This window comes from Aquarana catesbeiana, linkage group LG03, assembly GCF_042186555.1.
Source record: "Aquarana catesbeiana isolate 2022-GZ linkage group LG03, ASM4218655v1, whole genome shotgun sequence".
Taxonomy (NCBI): Eukaryota; Metazoa; Chordata; class Amphibia; order Anura; family Ranidae; genus Aquarana; species Aquarana catesbeiana.
The window spans coordinates 472,696,861-472,723,509 of record NC_133326.1 but is presented as its reverse complement, the minus strand read 5'-3'; the positions used below and the strand labels follow the sequence as shown (position 1 = coordinate 472,723,509).

Below are 26,649 nucleotides of genomic sequence, written 5' to 3'. Positions count from 1 at the left end.
TTTTCTGCAAGCCCTGACTATCCTAATATATATATATATATATATATATATATAAATATATAAATATATATATATATATATATATATATATTTATATATATATATTATATATATATATATATATATATATATATATATATATATATATATATATGTAAAAACTGAATGGGATGTTTTACAATGTAAGCATGCAGAGACGCCTAATATAGAAATGTCCAGCAGAGGGCAGTGTGGCCGTTTGTATAACTCCAAACACACCCACTTGGCTTGTAATGGTTTGGTGATAAAATGGTACATTCTGAATGTCTCCTGAAGAAAGAGCAGCAGCTCCACTCCAGCTCTATGAAAAGAGGCTCAATTTTTTAAGAGCTACAAGCTGTGCAAACTTTTACCTCCGCTAGCTAAAGTGAGGGAAATCTCATGCCCCCCCCCCCCCGTTTACACTTGGTATGGTCTGAACCCGGAAGTGCTGAGGAACAACTTATTTCAAAGTGGAGTTTTGCCCTTTCTTCCGCCCTCACGTGTGAATGGGATCGCCTGTTGCACGCGTGCTCATGAATATTCAGCGTCTATGCTAATGAGGCCCGGGCAGCGTGTAGTGCAGGGGAAGCGAGTTGTAGGGGTCAGCCCCGTGTGCCGGACAGCAGAGGGCCCCGGACTGCCATAGGAAGAGAGCTTCTAGTGAACACACAGCGCTCCGCACAGGGAGCAGAGCGGGAAGGGCCCCACCGCCTCACCAATTCCTTCTCTGACCGGCCAGGCCTCGGGGGGAGACATGGACCCGACACAAGGAGGAGGAGGATATGGAGGGGGACCCCCGGCTCCGACCAAGAGCACCAAGGACAAGAAGAAGATGAAGAGCCAGGACGAGGGAGGAGGAGGAGGAGGAGGGGAGAAGTCCAAGAAATTTGTAAGTTTACTGAACTGTGGTGTCACCCCTATGTATGTATGTGTGTGTGTATATATATATATATATATATATATATATATATATATATATATATATATATATATAGGGGGGGTCACATGACAGGTCACTGTCATTATTTATCAAATAATTCTATCTGATGATCACATCACACTATTCTACATGAATCATATCTGATGATGACAGGGAATTACCCCACCATCCATGTTATATATATATATATATATATATATATATATATATATATATATATATATATATATATATATAGTGAAATGGGGCCCCGTCATAATAAAAAAAAAAAAAAAAAAATATATATATATATATATATATATATATATATATATATGATGATAGGGGATTACCCCAGGTCTATCAGGAGATCTATTATATATATAAAATTGATAGATCTGGGGTAATCCCCTATCATCATCCCCAAAAAAAAAAAATATATATATGATGGGATTTTTATTTATTTTTTATATTTATAATGACGATGACAGGGGCCCATCTCACTGCTCACCTGTCAGTCTGGAGATTGAACTCTACCTGGTCACAGGGGGCTCCTATCCCATCACACTGTATGTGTGTGTATATATATATATATATATATATATATATATGTATATATGTGTGTGTGTGTGTGTGTGTATGTATGTATATGTATGTGTATATATATATATATATATATATTTCTGGTTATGACAGGGGATTTCTCCATAATGCCACATTCACACCTAAGCATTCCAGATGTGACGCCCTTGTGGTGCTGTTCTTTCCTTATGGCACCCCAAACATGGGTACCAGTCCCGCAACAAAATGTGGAAAGCAAAACCCGCTTGGCTCAGTGCCTGATACACACCCTGTTTCCCCCGAAAATAAGACCTAGCGTGATTGTCGTTGATGGCTGCAATATAAGCCCTACCCCCCAAATAAGCCCTAGTTAAAGTCCTTGTAGGTCTTATTTTCAGGGTAAGACTTATTTTTCGGGGAAACAGGGTAGGGCTTATATTGCAGCCATCACCGACAATCATGCTAGGTCTTATTTTCGGGGAAACAGGGTAGATAGGTGGATGAGCTACTTTGGTGCACATAGGGAAACCCGTTAAAGTGAATGGGTGGCCCTTTGCTTTTGCACGACAAATGTGCCAAGAAAGACACTATTAAAAGTGACACATTGCACAGGTGTGAATGGAGCCAAACACTGCGTGCATGATCATTATTTTTTTATTTATATGTATTAAAAAGTGATGATGACAGGGACCCTATCTCACTGCTTATCTGTTAGTATAGAGATTGTATTCTACCTGGACATAGGGGGCTCCTATCTCATCACACTGTCTGTGTGTGTGTGTGATATATATATATATATATAATTTTTATTTGATGATTACCCTGTCACACTGAACTGATGAGACTATAATATATGAAATCATGTCTGGTGATGACAGGGGATTACCCCATAAGGCCACATTCAGACCTAAGCTTTCCAGGAGCACAGACAAAAACATGGGTTGAAAACATGGCGCAACATGCTTGTGGTACCGTTTATGTCTTAACGCACCCCAAACATGGGTAGCAGTTCCACAACATAACACGGAAAGCAAATCACGCTTGCCTCTGTTAGCAGATTGAAATGTGCATTAACTACTATGGCACAGGTGCAGGGCAGCCTGTTGAAGTGAATGGGCTGCCCTATGCTGTCACACAACAAACACTCCAAGAAAGGTGCTTAAAACAAAATGACACATTGCGCAGGTGTGAATGGAGCCTAACACTGTGCATGATCATTGTTTGTTTGTTTTATTTTTAGGAGCTCCTATCCCATCACACTGAAAAAATCCCATCACACTGAGTTAATAAAAAATCCTATCTGATGACGTTGACAGGGGATTACCCCATAACACATTAAGTTTGAATATTATTATATAAAATATTAATATCTGATGATGACAGGGGTGTACCCCATCACACTTTGCACGATCATTAATATATATCTATCTGGTGATGATAGGGGATTACCCCCATCTGCTGTGTGTGTAATTGTTGTATGATAAATAATATATGATAATGATAGGAGCTTCATCCCACTCCATTGTGTTTGTTATTATTATGTAGACCTCATTCAAACAAGTGTACTTAAGACTGTGTTCACACCACAGAGGTGCACCACACACGCATTTTTGCGGTTTTGCCATGGGTTTAGGACAGCCCATTCATTTCAGTGTGCTGCCCTATGCGCAACAAATGCACAAAAAAAGGTGCCTTCACCATTTAAAAATTGCACCGCACCAAAACTCGGGGTACTGCGGTACCCTGCTTTTTGGCAAATATGTGGGCATTTGCAAGATGCACAGAGGTGCCATTAGTAATTACTGGCATCGCTACACATCTGCATAGGGGCAGCACATTTTCAAGCGCATTCCCACAATGTAATGGTGTGAACAAAGCCTAAGTGTACACCCATGCAAGGGCCATGTTTGCATGCACAGGTTGTTGTGCAGTCCCATTCATGTCTGTTGGGATACAGCAGCTGCGTCACAATTTGACATGAATGGGACTGCCTGCATGTAGCTGCACAGAACACCTATCCGTCCAGTGCAGGCAAACACAGCCTTTCACCCAGGTCTACACTTAAAGTGGCTGTAAACCTAGTTACATCACATGTACCTACAGGTAAGCCTATAATAAGGCTTACCTGTAGGTACTGTAAATATCTCCTAAACCTGCACGGTTTAGGAGATATTAACCATATACGCTTGTGCCGACATCATTGGCACATGCACTGTGAAGAAACGTCCCTCCGTGCCGTTTCTTCACTAGCAAGTGCCGTCACTGATGGCTCCCACGCGAATGCGTGGGAGTGATGTCACTTGACTCTGGCCAGTCACAGAGCCGGAGTCCACTTCCCGGAAGGAAGAGGGGCGAAGATGGATGTGGCCACCAGCGGACAATGCGGGCTTTGTTTGCTGGTAGGTGCTTCATAATGGGCTAGTATGCGATGCATACTAGCCCATTATGCTTTTAATTTTCAGGGGAAAAAAGAGGAAGTAAAACCCATCAGGGTTTACTTCCTCTTTAAAGGATAAGTGCACCTTTGGGAACATGTTTCACCCATTTTTAGGGTGGCATATGTAACATGTTCCCAATGCTGCAGCCGCTGCCCTATCCCTGCACTCCCTGTGACAGCAGTATGGGGAGAAGTTCCCTACACTAGCTGTCACTTTTTGAAATTGACGCGGCTGTGTGGGGCTTTGCCTCCACACCCGAATCATTAGTTCACACAGCTCTGTGTGTGAATGAACTACAAGCCCTGATATGCTTTGCGGCTGTGTTGGCTTGTAGTTCTTAAGGAACGTTGTGGAGTGCCGTGGTAGTTCATTGATTCTTCCTGTCAGATTGTATCTGCTTGCCTGTATGGGATGTATTGGCACACAGATACACTGACAGATCTGCAGGAAATCTCAAGGCGCCAGTGATCTGTTGATCGCCTGTGCAAATCTTTACATGCTCAAAAAAAAAACAAAAAAGAAACAACAAAACAGGAAATGCACATTTTTATTACCTGCAAAAAAAGTGCATTTATAATTTTTTCTAAAAAGTGGACTTATCCTTTAATAGGGCCGTATGGAATAATATGTGATGATGATGATGGCTTCACCGCACTACACTGTTGGGGATCCCATCTAGTATATAGTATGTGAAGATGACAGTGTCTGATACACTGTGTCTATAACCAGGATAATATCTGGCCATGACAGGCCCTTCATTTGTGATATTATAAATGATATACATATCTGATCATGACAGAGGGTTCCCTTCACTCATCTCTAGCCAAACCACAAATTTCTGTAGTTTTTTTCCCCACACCACCTCTTTGTTTATGTCCTCTATGGGATGAGGAATGACCTGGCCCTCAGCTTATTAAAGTTAAAAAAGGAGCACAAGTTTGTCCCAAGCTCTTCTCCATTACTGATGTTGTACTGTATATCTGATGATGACAGGCGCTTCACCTTGTTACACTGCTGATCTGATTATAGCTTGCTGCACATTACCAACAAGTATGTAGTGCAAGGGCCTGTCTGATTGGATACGGCTTTGTTGGGTATTTTAGGTCCTCATATTACATAGTTTTGGTAGATCTAAAGTTGATTATACAGAGGGTGTATTGTCAGACTGTAACGTTTATGGTGAGAATATATCTTGAGGTGGACAAATTAATGTCTCTTATCTAGAAGCCAGCAAGATTTTTAAGAGCAAGTTCTATTGACAATAGAGGAAACCTGAAAAAGTTGGATGCAGACTGTAATTTAGGGGCATTGACTACCTGGCTCTGGGATTTGTCCAGCCCTGACTTACATGGATGACTTTTGTGTGATGTGTCACACTTTGATTTTTTTTTATTTTTTTAACATTTGATGCACTGGGTGCAACTTCCTGTTCCAACCCTTCACCTTGCACAATTATTTGGCACATCGCATAAATCGGTGTCCCATGCATCAAATATTTGGTGCAGCATTTTATTGGGCCCAGTGTTTGTGTTTATATACATCTGATGGCAGCAGCTTCACCCCACTACACGGTGAATGTGATTTATGTTTTCAAGTATATATTCTATAATTTTAATGATGGCAGTGGCTTCCCCCTACTATATATTGTTTATGATTACATATCCAAGGATGACAGGAGCTTCACTCCTCTACATATTATATGTAATTCTATCTGGAATTTTTTTTGAAGTTGACAGTTGACAGGAGCTTCCTCCAATTGCAGTATATTTACATCTATGTCCTGTTGATGACAGGCCTTAATCCTTATTAGATGGTGTGTGATTACATAAAGAACATCTCTTATGATCAAAGGGACTGCACCCCATTACACTGTATGTGTGTGTGTGTGTATATATATATATATATATATATATATATATACACACACACACACACCCCACTTTTAAGTACACAATGGGGTTTATTTACTAAAGCTGGAAAGTGCCAAATCGGGTTCATTTCTGCATAGAAACCAATGAGCTTCTAACCCCAGCTTGTTCATAGAGCTTTGGTAATAAAACCTGGAAGCTCATTGGTTTCTATGCAGAAGTGAGCCTGATTTTGCACTTTCCAGCTTTAGTAAATAAACCCCATTGTGTACTTAAAAGTGGGGTATGCCTGTAACATCTGATTCCTCTGTTTAGCTTACAGTGTCTGACAATAATTTTGTGGTTGATGAGATTTGGTTGTACCTGAACTTCCAGACGTTTTGATGGGCCTTTTTCTGCAGGGTGCTGTGTACCTGAGTATGTAATATAAATAATGTTCATCTATGTATGGTGCACTGTGTACAGGTATACCTATTGACAGGAGTCTCCCTGCAGTACACTGTGTATGGAATGTAGACAATGTGTGGTAGCTTCAGCTTTAGCCTAGTGTCTCTTTATTTGCTGTGACCATGAACCAAATGAGTTGTGAGCACAGCTCCAAGCTGTCATCCTGTGATACTCTGGTGACTCGCTTTGATGCTAGATGCCAACGCTCAGAGAGACCGTCTTTAAAGAAGAACTCTGGGAAAAAATGTTTTCTCCCATTCAATGGGGCTGTGCCTGCACTGCATTGGTTAATTGCTTGCTTTGTCTAGGGGTGCACCAAAAGACTATACATATCTGATCCTCCAGAATACAGCGCTCCCCCGCGTCCAGTAGTGGACTATTCCTGCCGTCCTCACATCCACAGTCGGTCTATGGGCGTGATGACGTCAGGAACAGACCATGCACAAGATCGCTAGCGTGCGGAGTGACAGGGACCGGTCTTGCGCTTGGAGGATCAGCAGATTAAGGGAGTATATCCTCACTCTCCCCACCCCTAGACAAAAATGAGCAGAATGGAGTTCTTCTTTAAGGCTGGGTTCACACTATTGTGAATAGGATGCGGATTTCCCGCATCCAATTCGCATGACAGGAGAGTGTGATTGGCTCTCTATGGAGCTGAGTCACACATCTCTGGGGAGGCTTCGGAGGGCATTGCAAAAGAGTCCTGTGCGTCTTTGGCTCAGTTTCAGGTCTAAATTCAGCCACAAAATTGTACCTAATTCGGACCTGAAATGGTGAACGGGGATGCACCGGACCCCATGCTGTGAGCCGCGGCGCACACCGTGTAAACCCAGACTATAGGAAAAAAGATTAAATGCCGCACTCCAAGAGAAACAGCCCTGGTGTAGAGAAGAAAAAAATTGTGGCTTCATCCTGATGACTCTTGGGCCAGGCCTCCTGATGCATTTAGCTCACCCACAGGGCTTAATCATGGGTGAAACGCATCGGAAGCCTGGCCTGTGAACAGTTAGGCAAAAGCCGATTCTATTCTTCTCTACACCTAGGCTTTTTCTGTTGGAGTGCAGCATTTAATTCTCTTTTTTTTTCCCTTGCTCTTCTATTATACTGTACAACAGTGGTTCTCAACCCCTGTCCTTAGTCACCCACTAACAGGCCAGGTTTTAAGTATTACCTTGGGGAGATGCAGACTAGAATACTGCAATCACTAAGCAGCAAATGATATCACCTGTGATGTATTTCAGTTATATTGCAAACCTGGCCTGTTAGTGGGTCCTGAGGACAGGAGTTGAGAACCACTACTGTACAAGGTAATGTGTACCTGTGTATACAGATGTACATTACACCCCAAGGCACATTTTGCTTTTGAATGCCCACTTTTACCTTATCTGAAGCAATTCCAGATGGGGATATTTTATACATGGCTACATTGGTCCAGCTTAGACCATTTGTGTTGGGCTATGCTGGCCAGACTTACCCAACCCAAAAAAAAGGCAATTTGAAGTCCGTTTACACCATTGCATTGCGGTGGTGTTCACTGACTGACACAAACTACCATATTGCCAGACAGCTGCAGTGAATAGAACTGAATGCAACGTCCCTTGTGTGTGTCCTGGGGACAAGCTTTTACCAAACAAGAAGTAAAGGCGTCTCTCCAATGAAGCTTCTGACTGCAATAGAACCTGACGGGTTCTAATCCTTCCCCAATCTAACTAAAACAAACAAAAAAACTTTTGGCTTTAAATACAGTTTAACTATGTCTGCAGTATATTTAACGGTCTATTCATTTGTCCAAGGCAATCTAGACATTTTGGGGTTGAATTACTAAAATTGGAGAGTGCAAACTCTGGTGCAGCTCTGCATAGAAACCAATTGGCTTCCAGGTTTGATTGAACAATCCTGAGGTTAAAAGCTGATTTGCTACCATGCACATCTCCATCAGATTATAGGCCGCTTCATACTCTGACCCAACATACTGTACATATTTGTACAGAAGCATACAATTCATTAAGCCAGGTCTTGAGTGTATTGTTTTTCACAAAATTGTGCAATCTCTGATGGCTTAGTCCTTTTAAATGATTTATGCCTTTACATGCAGAGGTGCGTATTGCTTATGTTGGGTTTCATTAGACTCCCCTCTGTTGGGGCATCCTATACATACAGTACATGTGCAGAATGAAAGTGGTTGTAAGGGTTTGTTTTTTATTTAAAAACAGCAAAAAAATGTTACTTGCCTGCTCTGTTCAAGGGTTTTGCACACAGCAGCCTCGATCCTCCTTTTCTTGAGGGCCCCCACGGAGAGCTGCTGTCCATGGGGGGGCACTCGTGCGGGCACGCTCCCGAGTCCCGCTTCTGCGTTCGTTGACGTAGACAGCAGGACTTGGCCCCGGCTCCCGTGTTGCTGGATTTGATTGACAGCAGCGGGAGACAATGGCTCCCGCTGCTATCAATCTATCCAATGAGAACCTGAGACAGCGTCTGTAGCTGCTGGGCTTGTCCTCGACGCTGGAACGATTGGGTTCAGGTAAGAAAAAGGGGGGCTCTGGGGAGGGCTGCTGCAGCACAGAAGGTTTTTCACCTTAATGCATAGAACGCATTAAGGTGAAAAACATTGAGACTTTACAACTACTTTAAAGCAAAAACATTTTTTTAATTTTTTTTTTTATATATATTGTATACAAACGATGCATTGGTACAGAAAAAGTTGGGTGTTGGTGACAGAGTGAGTAGCAAAAAACGGCTTGTAGACATACCATATGCAAAGCAAGAGTGGTTAGATGCAAAATAAAACAAAAAAACGAGGAATAAAAAAAGTGGTGAGAGAAAGTGTACAGTGGAAACATTTCATCCATAGTGCAAAATGGAACCTTGAGCCCCATGGACTATTGTCTGCGTGGAACGGCAGATAGGAGTGTGACTATACACGTTCATGAATGTGTATAGGGGGAAACATCAGCCCAGGGTCTCTGGAGCCTGAAGCCACCTATCCCAGATTTTCCCGTATTTCACAGGGCAGCCTCTATGGGAATAGATTAGCTTTTTGTATTTCAGATTATTATTCACTTCCATCAGCCACATACTAAATTCGGGAGGAGTAGGCCTCATCCACTGTTTAGCTATGTTTTTTCTAGCAGAGAACAATGTTTCAGTGAGGAATATTTTGGTAAACTTGTTAATAGCATCAGGCTCTGGTTATATACCAAGTAGACGTGGTTTAGGGTGTAGAGTGATAAGGGAGCCCATGGTGTCATGGAGGAACTGTAATATTTGTGTCCAGAATCCCTGGATCCTAGGGCAGCTCCAGATTAGGTGGTAGAACGTGCCCGTCGCCTGACCACACATGGCACAGTGGGCAATTTGGTCGTGTTTATATCTCAACACCCTAAGTGGAGTGAGATATGCTCGGTGGGTAATATATATTTGTGTAAGGCGGTCCGAAAGCCTGGGGGATACCTGTTTGCAGTGTTCAATCTCCCCAGTATCCTCCTCCCACCTAACCTTCAACGCGTACGCCAATCTAGTTGCCAGTGGCGTAAGTAGCATACTGTAGAATGCGGATATAAGTTTCTTGGGGTCTAGACTGCATGTTATGGCCATAAGAGGATTCACTTCTAGTGGAGGTGGACCAGTCAGAAATTGACTTCTAAACGCATGACGGAGTTGAAGGTACCTGAAAAACATTCAAGCAGGAAGAAGATCATATTCAGCTCTCAGTACGTCAAATGCCTTCAGATCACCATTGAAAATCAGTTGGGACAGGTGGTACACTCCCCCGGCTCTCCATAATTCCGAGTCTGGTATAGAGCTAAACTCCGGGAGATCTAGGTTATACCATAATGGTGTGTGATCATCTAAGGGTGTTGCCTGTATTTTGGCTGTCGCTAAGGCCAATATGCGTCAGTATTGGTGAAGCAGAGAAGTCTTATCTCTTGTCAGGTGCGACGTCTGTAACCGGCCTATAATAGCTGTAAGAGGGTCTCCAGTCGAGTGTGACCACTTGGGGCATAGAAAAGTCAGGAATCTAGCCCTGTCTGTTTTTCCTATGTGAAATAGTTGTGATAACTGTGCTGCTATATAATAAAGGTTGAGATCAGGTAGTGCCGTTCCCCCTAGATCTGTGGGGTTCTTCAGCTTATTCCATGGTAGTTTATGCCTGCTTTTACCCCATATAAAGATTTTAAGCATGACTTCCATCGTCTTGAAGTGCCGAAGCACAAGATATACCGGGGAGTGCCACGGTACATAAGGGATCTTGGGCAAAAGCACCATATTAACAAGATTCACGTGTCCCTTTACACCTAGTGGTAACCTGGCCCAAATCTGAGTCTTGTACTTGAGCATATCAAAGAGGGGTTGTACATTAAGTCGGACATAGTCCACAGGTGATCTAGTAATGAGTACGCCCAAATATTTAATGCAGTCCGCTCTCTGCAAAGGGAGTTGAGCCTGCACCTGCGTCTCTGGAAAGCTATCTAAGGGAAGTATTTGTGACTTGTCCCGAAAAAGAACCAAATCGCTCTATCTCGGTTAAAGCCTTGTGTATTGCATCCGTAGAGCCATCTATATATAAAAGCGTGTCGTCAGCATATGTACTAACTGTCTCCATGATAGGCCCCACGTGTAGCCCCACTATATCTGGATTAGAGCATAGGGACACCAAGAGAGGCTCTGCTGCGAGTGCATAGAGGAAAGGGGACACTCCTGTCATGTGCCTCTAACTAGAGGGAACTGTTCAGATGCCCAGCCATTGGCTACGACTCTAGCCCCCGGGTCTTGATACAGCAGCTGGACCCACCTTATGAACCTAGGCCCAATGCCGAACCGCTCCAGGCAAGTCCACAAGTAGGTCCACTCGATGGAGTCGAACGCCTTGGCGGTGTCCAACGCAACAATCATTCTAGCAACTGTGTTCCTTTTTAGGGAGATTTCCCTTTACTTCCTGTCCTGTAGACTCAACAGGAAGTGAGAGGATATCTTTCCAATGTGGGGGTTGGGTAGTAATCTGCAACAAAGTTTGTTGTAATCCCTGCCATGTACATTGGTCACCCAGAGGAGAATGTTGTGTTGTTTTTTTTTTTGTTTGTTTTTTTTTTTCTCAACAAACGTGGCGTTGCTTTGTAAACTATAATTGATATCAGGTGTATTCAGTTAATTACGTCATTTTCTCTGAATGCTTATTCTATTCAGAATTTAATGATTTCACTAAATGCTCAGAACAGAGTAAATTTGCTATGTTTTTGACTCTTTTTCGTGTCCCATTCTTTCCACATATAGTCTGCATATACATACTCGGTGATGGTATCCCATATGATTTCACTCTTCTCCTGTCCAGACTTGTATGTGCAGTTCTTCTGGGTCTCCACTACCTTCTATATAGTTCCAGTGTTTGTACTTTCAACAGCATCAGTTGATCAGATTCCAGCTGTCGATGTGTTTGGTGCTGATAAGGAAATTAAGGACTTTATTGCTTGCCATGGACTACATGCACACTTCACTTCATCAGATGGTTGTTTATATGAGGCCTTATATTTGCATGTATTTATCAAATGTGTACACACATATACTGTGTTTTAAACACAAGAAGTTTTCTTCTGCTGTGGAGCATAAAATGAATGAATATATGGCTGCATACATCAGCTTCTGACAGACTGGGGGGTTAATTTATTAAAGGCAAATACACTGCAGTTGCTCCAAGCTCAGTAAATGAGGTTGCAATCACATCTGAGTGTAGCAATTTACTGGCGTTTTGAGTTGAGAGTTTTTAAAGAGTGAATTACAAGCGTTTTACAGCTTCAAACATTTTTGTTAAGCCAATAGATACCATTAGGGGTGGAGAGCTGCTGTTTGAGCAGAAAACGCGCAACAAAGCGCTCATAAAACGATCAAGTCAGGTGTTTCTATTGAACTTTATGGGACCAAAAACACTTGTAATTGCCAAAAAGAAACCCATGTACTTTTTTGTGTGAAATGCGTTTTTGCTTCAGGCGACACAACACTCAGATGTGAACAGGGGCCATTGAAATGAATGGGATTTGGCTTGTTAAGTGTTTTAGAGTTACAAGCTTCCAGAAGAAAATCGCTCAGGTATGAATGCCCTTCCAAAAAATACTCAATCACTAGCAAGGAAAACAAAAAACAGCAGTTTTGTTTGCACATGATTGGATGATGGAAGTCAACAGAGCTCTTGTTCATTTCCTAAGTTCTGGAGCAACTGCATTTGCAAAGTGCATAGTCTGTTTGCCTTTAGTTAACCTAGTTTAAGCTTCATGTTACACTTGGCTGTCATTTGCTGCAGGAAAATGCAAAACGAGGCAAAATCGCGCCACGTTTTGTGTTTTCACGCGGCCGTCGGTCAAAACGTTCCTATTCTGAACTTGATTCTTCCCTGTTCAGATGAGGGAGGTTGAAGCGTCCCTAACCGTAGCAGCTCCTAAACTCTGGTAAAAGCCTTTGTGTACATGGACACATGGAGTTGAGTTTAGGTTTAAACTTAAGTTTAGGATCTGTAGTGTACATGAAACCTTTGACTGCATTTACACTTCGGCATTTAGGTTTTGAATCGTGGGCAGATTTGCTGCGATTCTGCCCACGATTTCAAAGCGCCTAGGGGTGAATGACAAATCGCAGAACTCGCATTCGAAATGCCATTAATTTGAATGGCACCTAAAATTGTGGTGCGGTTCTTCCACAAAAATTGTGGCGTGATTTTGCCACGTTTTGCGTTTTCCTGGTCATCCTAGTCTATGTACATGAGTGTGTTTCAGCAAACAACGTGATCAAAAAATCTTCACACAATTTTGGATTCTTTTTTTAAATCCCATGCAGTATTTTCTCTTTTTAAACGTAGTCCCGGTTCACATTGGTGTGATGCGGGAAATCCTACAATAAAGTGCTGGTTCCCGCATCGCACCTGAATCGCACACTGGTTCACACTGACGTGCGAACCGCTGAGGATGTCAATGTAAAGTTAATGACACCCCCCAGATCGGTTCGCAGATCTCAGTGCGAACTGTGAAATGGTGCGGGAATCAAATCACTAGCTGTGAACACCCATGCAATCGGATTCTAGTGTGGACCAAAATAAGGGTCCTGCACCATTTTGGTGCGAATGCAATGCGATTTCAGCCATACAGTTTGTATGGCAGAATTCGCATCGCACAGACATCACATGTAATCTGCACAGCAATGCGGTGCGAATCACATGGATGTCTGATCGCACAAGTGTGAACCCAGCCTTAAACCGTTAAAGAAACTTGTTGGCTTTGATCTCCATCTTGAAATGAACCTGTTCCTGAATGGTTAATCTTAGGTGAGCTGCCTCAGTCTCAGATTTTAGTAACAAACCAGATACACTGGAAAATTGTTTGGCGTAGAGAAGCTGCCAGCTACATAATAGGATCATTGTAAGGTCCCATCACTATTCATCCAAAAAATGTTTTACAACTGTCCTAATGCCTAGTACACACGATGAGAAAATCAGACGTAAAATACCGCTTTTTGAGCGATCGTACGATAATCTGATTGTTGGTACACAGCTTTGGAGAGCTGATCACAACTGTTTATCCGAAGGGACAAAAACGTAAAAATGTTCTTGTACGATAACCAAACGATTGATTTTTTTTTTTTTTGTGTAATTAGTGTGTTTGTACAAAAAACATTGTGTGCCCAAGACCACACATGCTCGGAAATGAAAGACTGCATTACAATACAATACAACACATGGCGTCACTTCTGTAGTTGTATTCTGTTGTACGAGAATTTTTGCAACTTTAGCAACCTATTGGATTCGATATGAGACTAGCATGCAAAAAAAAAAAAACAATGATCATTTGTCCAATAGTGTATATCTTGTGTATATGGTGTGTACGAGGCTTTGGGGTGTCTGTATGTTGCTCTGCTGTTTTTACAGAATGAATATTTTAGAGATGATCCAGTTTGCTTCTTGAGTGCAAAATGCACTAGATGGTTGCAATTTAATGTCACAATTTAAATGTGTATGTTGTGTGGCTGGTAGAGAGTACATTATATTGTAAGCTGAACTGGGGTAGGGATTGATGGGAATGATAACCAAGTGCCCTGTAATTGTGTGATGTTTGTAGCCTGCTTATCAATATCTAAAATAACAGATCCCAGCTCTAATTTTTTTAAGTGCTGATCACAAATGAAAGCCTAAGTCTAATTGCTCTAATAACTTCAGAACAGGGAGTTAGAGGAAAATGTCTCCAATAAGGCTCCATGTACACTTGAACTACTTTGACTGCCGGCCACTTTAGTAGCTGCTAGTGTACATGGAGTAAGATGCAACAATAAATGACAGGGGTTCTAACCTTTCCTTCATCGGTAACTAAAACGTTTTGCCTGCATATACTCTAAGGCAGGCCATAGACCATGCAAATTCCACACGATTTTACGATCAACATAGACAGTTCTAACCGAGGAATCCCTCCCGCTGAGACATTGTGATAACCGCAAGTGAATCCGGCAGGCTGGTTGTACCCAAGTTGATGATCGACCAGCTGAGAATCGAACAGTCTATGGCTGGCCCAAGGCTGCATTCACACCTGAGCATTTTGTAACTCGGGGCTACAAACCGCTCAAGCATAAAACAACAATTATTTTCTGTGGTGCTTGTTCACACGTGAATGCGCAAACACCTGTAGCTCAAAAAAGTTCTGAGCTTCTTTTGTAGCTAAAATTGGGCAGATTGCGCGGTTTGACTCCCAGAGAATTGCATTAGTGCACACAATACATGTGTTTTTTGTTGCTCATTGATGCGTGTTTTTTAAGCTATGTCCACACAGCAACAAGTGAAGTCACAGATGATGCTCTTCTCTATCGGCTAATACAAAAAATGCCTGCAGCAAAAATGTACATAAAAATGCACAGCAAAACATGCAAAAAGAGCAACACTCATGTGTGAATGCTGATTACATGTGATGTCTGCAATGAGAGTTGTATGGCTGAACTCGAATTGGATTTGCAGAAAAAAGGTGCCCCCTTTCTCTCCTCATTGGCTTGTTGACTGACTTTGACAGCAGCTGAAGCCAATGGCCCCAATAAAGAGGTGAGTCCTGGGCAGCCAAGACACTCCTACAACATTGCTGGATCAAGATGGGGCTCAGGTAACTATTCGGGGGGCTGAGGGGAGCTGATACACACAGAATGTTTTTTATCTTAGAGGTTGTATACCACCCTGTATACTTTGTACCTACAGGTAAGCCTAAAATAAGGCTTACATCTAGGTACTGTAAATATCTCCTAAACGTATGCCGTTTAGGAGATATCTAATGTATACTGTGCCGATGATGTCATCGTCGCATGCGCTCTGAAGGAACGGCCGCCCGTGCGGTTTCTTCAGGAGCTTGTGCCGTAACTGGCGGCTCCCGCGCGCATGCATGGGAGTGACGTCACGCAGCTCCGGCCAGTCACACAGCCAGAGTCCACGGCCCTGGAAGGAAGACGGGCAAAGATGGATGCGAGGATGACGTTGGCTTTGTTTGCAGGTAAGTGTCACATAATGTGCTAGTATGGGATGCATACTAGCACATTATACATTTACTCTGCGGGAAAGAAAAAACCCCACTAAGTTTACTTCCTCTTTAATGCATTAAGATAAAAAACCTGCCTTTACAACTCCTTTAAAGAGGAACTGCAGTCTGCTCCCATAATTTGTAATAAAAACATCTTTGCCATTCTGAAGCTTCCCTCCAACCACTTTGCATATTATTTTATATATACTGTGATTCTGTACTTGCCAAATATGCTGCAGAAATGTCGCTCCGCTGAGTCTGGCTACAACCATTTTAACTGTGGGCAGCTGAAGCTGCTGCCTTCCTTTTCACTTCCTGGATTTACACAGAGACACACACCTGCAGCTCTCATTGGCCCTCTTATGACTCATCCCCCCCCCCTTCCTTCCTGGCAAACTCTCACGAGAGTGAGAGGGAGAGCTGTGCATGATGTCAGAGGCCTAGGCTAATGACCAGACAAACAGGAAATGGGTTGTATAAGGTATTTACTGGCAAAAAAAAAAAAAGTTTTACTATCCAAAGTTAAAACAACAAGGGCAGAAGATTTAATAGATGGAAAGTTGAAAAAATGACTGAAGATCCACTTTAATGGCTTGTTTCGGTTATTGAGTGAGATACAAAGTTGCTGTATAGAAAGTACAGATCACTTTCAGCTGACACAATTCTAATCTGATACTGTGTGTCAGGGTGGTAGAAATTGGAATCGACAATAGTGAAAGCCAAAACATGTTCGTTTTAAAGTGTTCCTCCACTAGAATAGGCCTTATAGGGCTTCATCTCAGCCAGGGAAGCCTTATTTCTGAACTATTTGAGTATATTTATTCATATACTTCTGTAATTGGTTTTTGTTTTGTTTCTTTTTATGTGTTGGCAATTAGGAGGAGCTTGCAGAACTTGTGTTGTTATTTGTAAAGCTCCTTACTTGGTTTATGTAACATCAGAAGGCTTAGTAGTTATTGAGTGTACAACTTCTCCTGTGTTTTGCTGGAAGAAAAAGGAAAAAAAATGTCACTTGATGTGAGAACTTGTTGAGACATGATTGTATAGAGCAGGGATATTCAATTAGCTCACCTCCAGCTGTTGCAAAAAGTCCCATCATGCCTCTGGCTCTGGGTGTCATGCTTGTGGCTGTCAGTCTTGCTATGCCTCATGGGACTTGTAGTTCTGCAACAGCTGGAGGTCTGCTAATTTACATATCCCTGGTATAGACATAGCATAGGTAGGCAACCTTTTGAGCACAGTGTGCCGAAAAATGTTTTCAAAGAAATCGAGCGTGCCGATTTTATAACAAAAAAGTCAACTTCACACTTTTCAATCACGGAATGGATTTTTTATAAAGTCAATGCTGTGAACTACTTGAGTAGTAATGAGAAATTAGCATCCTGCACTCTCATGCCTCAGATCAGCCCCAATTCATGCACCTTCACACCTCAGATCATTGTACCTTCCTGCACATCTGTCCCACCGCTGTGCTACCCTACACATCTGCCCCACCGCTTAATCACCTTCTCATCTCTCCTAACACTGAACCCCCCCCCCCCTGCTCTTCTGCCCCACCGCTGAACCCCCCCCCCCCCCGCAGAGTGGTGAAAGGAAGAAAGGAAGCAGAGATGACATATCTACCCGGCACACTCATCCTGCTGATCCACCTCTCGCATCCAGCCTATGTGCTTTGTATGTGATGTATGTAAGGTCAAATACAAGCATCTGAAATGGATGTGCAGGATGAGCTCAGGTCAGGGGTATATTCTGAAAGCAGTGGGCCTGTGTGCAGGATCATAAGTTGGGCCCCGGAGGTGAGAAAAAGTGTGGCGCTGTGTGCCGCAGTAAAAGTTGGGTGCGATTCATTGCGCTGAATACTGGCTGTGGCTTAAAGGGACACAGAGGATTCAGTAGTAAGGTTCAGGAATAATTTCAACAAAGTTCCCAGAAGCTCAACAGTAATTCCACAAACTGTCACCTGATTGTGGTTCTCAATCACAGTGAAATCTCTTCTTTCTGAGATTGGTAGTGGCAACCAAGTGAGTCCTCTTCCTCCAGATGGTGGACGGGGCTAGCAGGACAGTGATTGGCTTTAGCAGTGGCCGATGACAGTCCACCTCCTGGAAACAGGGACCGCCCCCCTAGCAGAACTGAACCCAAATCTCTTCCCCATCACAAAAGCTGAGGATCGCAGCTACAGCAAAGCCTTCCCCTCAGTGCAGGTGCTGCATGGGAAATTCTGAGATTGGAATGCATTAGTGTCTCACTGACACTTCCCTGCACTGCTCTGCTGATGGGGAGGGAGTCGAGTTCCGACACCAGTCTTTGCGTCCCGGGGGTTTCCTACCCCTGGTATAGACTGTGTATGTAGATGATTGTGTGAAGCCCCCGATTCACTTTTTTGCTGTTTTTTTATGGATATTACTTTATCAGAGCTTCTTTTTTTCTTTTTATTTCTTAATCGCTGCTTAAATTAACTTTAGATGCAAGTAAACTGAAAATTGTGACAGATCCTTCATGTGATATGTCAGAGAGCCTAATTTTTTTCCATTCTTCAAATGATGAGCAAATACAGCGTAGAGGCACAGTGTGTTCCTAATGACTGGAAGGGGTTTTCTGTCCTCAGAAATTTAATTTTTTAATATTAGTAACAAAAGACAGAGAATGATGTAAGGTGCTAGTTTTGTTTTTTTTTTTCTTTTTTTTTTTTTTCAGGCTGGATTCACATGATTTGCGGAGCGGCTCGCAGCAGGGGGTCCGGTGCGCCCCTGTTCTCCGTTTCAGGGGCGAATTGGGTCCGGATTTTTGCAAAAAACCCAATACTTCTCTTTTATTGCGATCTGGTTAAAAGCCTTCTGTGCTGTAAAAACACCCCTCAGCCCCCCCCCCATTCCAGCGATGTGCACAAGAGCCACTGTCTCCTCCTCATTGGACAGATTGATTTCTCTCGATCATCGGCGGCAGCAGCCCCTGGTCTGCAGCCAATGATCAGTGTATTCTGACAATGGAGAAGTCCAATTTCTCAGCAGGGATGATGCCTTCATCCACCTTGATTTTTTGATATTTTTTCCATTCAGGCTGCTGAGCCCCTATGGCAAGCATTAGACGTTTTGAAGCTGAACTCTAGGCAGATGTAATAGACACAATGAATACAGCTCTCTTTAATACATTATTAAACATCTTTTTTCTCAATGTAAGCATTGTAAGTAACTGAATCTGCCCTGGCATCAGCTTCTTATAGTCCCTATATTGCAAGGTCGGAGTGTGAGAGGAATGGTGACTTTGTGTTTAAAAATAATGATCTTCTAAATTGTGTATTTGTCCATGAATTTTAATTTCATCTATTTTGCATCAACAAGCATGCCATTTAGGCCTAATGACGTGAAAACTAAAATAGATCGGGATAAGTGCCCAATGCCCATTGACCTCACATTCCAAAAATACATGGTAAAATGGCAGCTAGAGGTTTACTTTGATGATTTAAGTTCTCAGTGGAACCGGTTCTTCTAGTTTCCCACACTTGATATATTAGGAGTTGTGTGTTTGTTTTTTTTTCTCATTCTTGATTGATGAAGTTCCTGTCAAGTTTTTCTTGGTGTGTTTTGAGGGTTGGGCATTGTGGTAGGAAGGATGTAGTTTTAAAAATCCAATGTTGCTTTGCAGCCTGGATACCATGTAAATATGTGTAATTTATAGATGAGAAGATTACTTATGACGTTCAATACTGTATATCCCTACAGAAGGTGATTCTGTTATTTCTCTAACTGTGGTAAGGTGAAGAATGATCGTTGTAAGTAGAGAAGAACCATCTGATCAAACATTATTTAGAGACACAATGTTGCCAGACTGTTCATTTCAGCAACAGACTCCCAATAAGATTTAATTGAGTTATGGTCACAGTGCACATTTTTTTTTTTTTTTAAATCATCAGCATTGTAACAATACAGACAATGGCTGTATTTGACAATCCAAACTTGGTTGATAAATCACCTTTCGTGGCTGCACCCACACTCCAAGGTGCAAGAACCCCGGGGGGGATGCTCCCGCAGCGAATTGTGACGACTTGCTTATAATCTTTCATGAAGCAATCGCATGTGAGTGATCAGCTCTGGATACAGTCTGTCTGCTGCCCACAAAGCCAATCACTGCATGAGCATCCATGTAGCTTTAATTAGTTGTGGGAGCCGGCAGTTTCACATTGCCTTCAATGGGGTTGGCTCCCGCAACTACTGGTGGGGTTCGGGTGCATTCGCAAGTGTGAATGCATCCTCATGTTGAGAATAAATATATATATATATATATATATATATATATATATATATATATAATATAATTTTCATTAAAGCAGAGGCCCTGTTTGCGCAGCTGTTTTTTAATGCAAAAAAAGCATAACCCAATTTTTTGGTAAAAGATAATGTTACGCCAAGTAGATGGATAAATGGAATGCTTTAAAATTGCACACGCCTGTGCAACAGTGACAAACAACGTAAATTTTTACTGTCCATAGGCGACACTTTTAAGCCCGGGTTCACACCTATGCGAATTAGAGGTGCGTTTCTGCACCTCTAATTCGCATAGCAGGAGAATGTGACTGGCTCCCTATGGAGCCAGTTTACATATCTCCGGGGCGGCTGCGGTGCGCACTGCACAAAAACGCTGTGCGTCTTTGGCTGCGTTTCAGGGCCGAATTCAGGCATAGAATCGGCCCTGATTCGTCCCTGAAACGGTGAACAGGGACGCACAGCGCTCCTGTGCGATCTGCAGCCCGTTGTGGTGTGAACCCGGGCTAAAAGCTTTTACAGGTTACTACTTTAGATTTAGGTTGGGTTCACAATCATATATGCGAATTGGATGCAGCCTTACACAGGAGTTCTGGTGCTAGAATTACTACTCATGATTTGTAGTTCGTGGAGATTCCTCGTGTGGGGGGCAATTGCTGTCTGCGTGTGGGACAGACGTGTGCATTTGCACACAAGCACAGGGGCACTTAAATAATTTTAAATTTTTTCACTGCCGCTTTAATTTTTTTTTTTTTTTTTTTATCACTTCTATTGATGTAACAAGGAATGTAAATCTCCTTTGTGACAGCAATAGGCATGTGACAGGTACTCTTTAGGGAGAGATCTGGGGTCAATAAGACCCCAATCCCTCCTCTACCCTTAAAAGCATTTGATAACACCAAGATCTGTGTGTTCAAATGCTTTTGATTTTTGAAAATGGAACCATTGACATCCGGGTAAATCGGAAGTGATGTCGGGTCATCCAATGCGCCAACAATTTTACCTCTGCGCCACAGATTCTATAAAACAGCGTTAATTTTACCTTTATTTGAAATGCTGCCAGTAGGACACACTCACCAGATCGTATTGCCTCACGTTCTCAAGTTCGGCATAATGCGTATTATTACTTTCATTGATCCACTGCACCATCGGGACTTTCCAGACCAACTTGCCTATATGTATAACAATTTTGTTCATAAGAAAGGGAAAAAAACAGGAACTCCAACCATGTAATATGTTAAAAACTGAATTTTGTTGGTGGTGTGATGGAGGAGCGGGTGACACACCCAGTCCATCAGCCTGGCTATGCCTTTCTAGTCACTGTAGCGACTTTATGCAGTATTAAGGCTATCAAGATTTATTGGCTTGTGAGTGGAATTTGAGGCAGATTGGAAATTTATGGTGTCTTTAACATATTACACTATTGGAGTTTCTCATGTGTTTTCCCCCATTCTTATGAGCAAAATATATATATATATATATATATATATATATATATATATATATATATATATATATATATATATATATATATATATATATATATATATATATATATATATATATATATATATATAATGTATGTGTGTTATATTTTTATATATATATATTTATTAATATTTATATTATTTTACCATAGCCGAGAAGGTGGCGGGACGGGAGAGAAATCCCCTCTGCTGCTCATAAAGGCAATCCGGCAGCTACTGTATTTAGTTGCTATGATTTCTTTTACAGGAGAGCCGACCATCGACTCTAAATAAAAAAAAAAAAAAGTACCAGGATGATGTCTGCAGCTGCAGACATCATCCCGGTATAACCACTTGAAGTCTAGCAATGTATGTGTACGTCACTGGTCATCAAGTGGTTAATAAGAGCAGGCTAGAAAATGCATCCCTAATTCAATGAAAGTCTTTGCTTTTTACATTGAGGAACAATGTTCTGAAATTTTTTCAACAATGTTTAGATGCAGCATTTCACAGATTGGTGAACCTCTGCCCATCTCTTTGTCTGAGACACTCCTACTCGTTAAGATGCTCTTTTTTTTAATACCCAATCATGTTATTGACTTGTCAATTAATCTAATTAGTTGCACAATGTTCTTCTAGTTCTTCCTTGTTAGGCCACATTCACATAGATATTTTGGCCTGGTGAGAATTGTAGCGGGAGGAATTGGAGATTCCTGCTGAAGCTTTAAGCTGCTAGGTGTGGCCTTGGGCCCCATTCACTATAATGACAGGCAGCCAGTGGCTGCAGCAGTTCGCAGCTCTCTCCACAGCCACAGCCAGGGCATCAAAGGTACAGCAAAGAATAGCTGCACCCCCCAGCAACCTATCATTATAGCAAACAAGGACGGCGGGCGCACCTAGCTACTCGGAGCCGCAGAAGGAATCTCTGATAACTGCCGCTACAATTCTCAATGGCCTAAATCGCCGGTGTGAATGCAGCTTTAGTACCACTGATTTTGCCAGCTTTTTGTTGCCCTATCCCATCTTTTGTGAGACGCGTTGCTGCCATCAGTTTCAAAATGGCCTTTTTTTATTTCTTAAAATTGTACATTTTCCCAGACATGTTTCATACCTGCCCATGAAAATGACTAAGCCCAGTGGGTGGGGCAAAACATGTCAGGGGTGTGACCTGGACAGAGTCTAGGCTGAGACTGCTTCCAGTCTTTACACAAGGGTTTTATGTGATGTGTGGAACAATTATTCCTTTTACAAAGATACAGACATTTTTAGATCAACAAATACTCTTTCTAAACTGTTTTTTAGGAAAATGTTTGATTGATAGTATATTCTTGTAGGGCTAGCTTTACAGGTGCGCACACACACTTGTTGTATTCATCAAAACATCATTAATTAGTGATGACTAATCAGTGTGCTGCTGTTCCTTCAGCGTCCAATCAGCAGGCAAGGGTGTGTTCTTGACCAAGCTGCTGTTCTTGTATAGGGAGGCCCAGGACCTGGCTGTGTTTTAATAAGGGTGCCTTTATCACAAGATTGGCAGAGTTTAAATCTTTTGCTTAGCAAAATAATTCTTATATGCAAGTCAATTTGTGTATTTAGCCATTTGTCTGGAGGTCAGCATTTATGAACTGGAATTTTGGCGTAGCTTTTTGATGGTACAGTAAGAGTTGGTGATGTCAGTAATGATTTGAGTCCAATGCACTGACCCATGGATTTGTTGCATTATAGGAAGGAGCTCCAGGAAAGACAAGTTTCAGAGTGACGTAATTTCACTTGCAGTAACCCAGATTGCTCCTGTTCAGGCTTTGATTACTTGGTGACAAACTCTGTTCATTCTGTACCCTGTGTGAAAATAGCTGCACAGGAAAAACCTTTCCAATTAGTCTAAGTAAATATATATTTTAGCAGAGTTTTCCAGATGAAAATTTTTCAAGGTCAGATAAGGAATGAGATAGTCTGGTTACTATGGTAACATGGCTGAGTATGACAGACACCAATGACTTGTCCTATTCATCACCAAATACTATCTAGACTCCTATAATAAATGAATATGAAATCAGATGCCATTTTGTCCCCAGTGCATACTACCAAACTTTGTACACATTCCTGTAATAATTAGTTTTATCGCCTAAATTCATAATACAGGCAATGGATTCAGTGTATTTTTTTGGGATAGCAGCTGAGGAAGGTGGGGGTCTGCTTTAAAGTGGAACTAAAGGCAAAACTGTTTTTGAATAGAGTAAGAGTATCTGTAGGTCTGTAGCTTGGACACAGACCGCTCTTCTTTCAGGGACTTTGAACAGAGCCTACAGATATCCCCTTCTTGTACAGCCTTGAGGTTCCTGTGAGCGTAGTGTGCCCTCGCTGTGCCCTCGCTGTGCCCTCGCTGTGCCCTCGCTCGGCTTTTGCTGTGCCCTCGCTCGGCTTTTGCTGTGCCCTCGCTCGGCTTTTGCTGTGCCCTCGCTCGGCTTTTGCTGTGCCCTCGCTCGGCTTTTGCTGTGCCCTCGCTCGGCTTTTGCTGTGCCCTCGCTCGGCTTTTGCTGTGCCCTCGCTCGGCTTTTGCTGTGCCCTCGCTGTGCCCTCGCTCGGCTTTTGCTGTGCCCTCGCTCGGCTGTTTCTTGCAAAGATCCCCCAAGACAACCCGCAGCAGGAACAGGGTTATATAACAAAAAAAGTGATTGCACAGTACATGTTGTTACAGGTAGAAATATTCAAGAATAAAGAACTTTGACCTTTTTAAGTTATTGTATTTAATTGTCATATAATGAAAATTGCTACTCCTTGTCCGCCCACGTTACCAAGGCAGATTGTGTAGTTAGTCATCTCATTTCCATTCATTTCTTCATTCTCCTAGATGGATTCTTGCTCTTTCCCCTTGTTCACCCTATTATTAGCTGGTGAGCATGCCCATAGTATCTAATGCAGCAGAACCTCCCAATTAATTAAACCTTTACCCGTGTTTGTTCATCTGCTCAGTCACTACTGCTGAAAGGGTTAACCTACTCTTAATTATATGGATTCCCATGATGCCATGGGCAAAACTATTATCACAATTAAAAGATGTAAACGCTTATTTAACTTGGAGTGGAAACATGAATTAAAAAGAACAAAAGACATTTATGTGTTTGCTTGTTTTAAGTGCTTGCTGAATTATTTACCGCTGATGTGTTTGGCAGTGCTAATAAAGCACAAAAGCTGAATTTACAGGGCTGCAACCTACTGAACTTCTATAGTTTAGAAAAGAGACTATGGTGCTGACCTGTTTTTTATACATTGTGTAACAGCAAAATTGTTGCTGAGGGGTCCCACAGACTGCCCGGCCCGCAGACGTACGTCCCAACATGACAATGATCCAAAACACAAGGCTTAATCAACCTGTCATTGGCTACAGCAGAATAAAGTGAAGGTTCTGGAGTGGCCATCTCAGCCCCCTGACCTCAATATCATTGAGTCAGTCTGGGGGGATCTTAAACGTGCAGTTCATGCAAGACAGCCCAAGAATTTACAGGAACTGGAGGCTTTTTGCCAAGAGGAATGGGCAGCTTAACCATCTGAGAAGATAAAGAGCCTCATCCACAAATACTACAAAAGACTTCAAGCTGTCATTGATGTTAAAGGGGACAATACACGGTATTATGAACTGGGGTATGTAAACTTTTGATCAGGGTAATTTGGCTAGTTTCTGTTGTGATTATGATTTAAAAAGAGTAAACACAGTTGATTGATAATAAATGGCTTCAGCCAAACACTAACCATGAGTGAAAGAAAAGTTTTTGTGTTTATCATTCATATTCTCTGAAAAATGGCCAAGAAATCATAAATTCTGCCAGGGTATGTAAACTTATGAGCACAACTGTGTGTGTGTGTGTGTATAATGTTATTTTAGACACACATACTCTACTAACTGTGAAATCTTTAGCCCAATTTTTGGCTTTTTTTTTTTTTTTTTATAGTGGTGGGGTAATTACATTGTTTAACATTTTACAACCTTACATTACAGGACAGGTGCCCTCTTAAAATCAGGGCCAAAAGGTACATGAAATACAAATAAGCAGTTGTAGGCCCACCAGGTTACAGTGGTTGGGAAGAAGAGCAGGGATACAGAGGTGGGGCAGATGTACAGGGGGGGTACAGTGGCGGGACAGAGGAGAAAGGAGGTACATTGGTGGGACATATGAGCATGAGGTTTCAGCGGTGGGGCAGAAGAGCAGGGAGGTACAGAGGTGGGGCAGATGTGCAAAGAAGAAAAGAGGTACATCGGTGGAACTCATGAGCAGGGGGTTACAGTGGTGGGGCAGAAGAGCAGGGGGTACCGTGGTGGGGCAGATGTGCAGGAGGTACAGTGGTGGGAGGGATGTGAAGGGGGGGTTCAGTGGTGGGACAGAAAAGCAGGGGGGTACGGTGATGGGGCAGATGTGCAGGAGGTACAGTGGTGGGACAGATGAGAAGATGGTCCAGCGGTAAGACAGAAGAGCATGGGGGTACGGCAGTGGAGCAGATGTGCAGGGAGATACAGTGGTGGGGCAGATGAGAGAGGGGGGGGACATTGGTAGGGCAGATGTGCAGGGGGGTTACAGTGGTGGGGCAGATGTGCAGGGTAGCACAATGGCGGGGGGGGACAGTGATCTGAGGTGTAAAGGTGCAGGAATTGGGGCTGATCTGAGGCGTGAGGTACAGGATGTTAATTTTTCTCACTACTCAAGTAGTTTACAGCATTTACTTTATAAAAAATCCTTTAGCACAAGGGGGAGGGGGCAGATGTGCAAAAAAAATCCTTTTTGTGATTGAGAGTGTGAAGTTGACATTTTTCTGTTATAAAATCGGTACGTTCAATTTCTTTGGCACACTGTGCTCAAAAGGTTGCCTACCCCTGGTTTAGATCTTGACACCAGTCAGTGACCGGCCTCCCAGCACCCCCCCAGTCCCCCGCCCCCCGTTTTACTTACCTGTACCCTCAAACTTGTCCCACGGGGACGCGCTCTCTCTCTGCCTGGGGTTCTCGGTCGGCTCTTGATTGGATAGATTGATAGCAGCGCAGCCATTGGCTCCCGCTGCTGTCAATCAAATCCAATGATGCGGGCACCAGGGGGCTGGGCCGAGTCCTACATTCGGCCTTTATGGACGCCGAATGCTGGACTTTGGA

The 26,649-nt window shown here is 42.6% G+C and overlaps 1 protein-coding gene across 2 annotated transcripts in view; it reads left to right on the top strand.

Annotated features, from left to right (window-relative positions):
* The first annotated feature begins 456 nt into the window (after positions 1-456).
* The window catches only part of LOC141132489 (protein diaphanous homolog 1-like), a 281,186-nt gene continuing 254,993 nt past the window's right edge, over positions 457-26,649 (top strand). For both annotated transcript variants that reach the window (XM_073620954.1, XM_073620953.1), the window contains exon 1: positions 457-910. In XM_073620954.1, the coding sequence (XP_073477055.1) occupies positions 776-910 (135 nt within the window). In that variant the 5' untranslated portion in view covers positions 457-775. The remainder of the gene's footprint in view (positions 911-26,649) is intronic.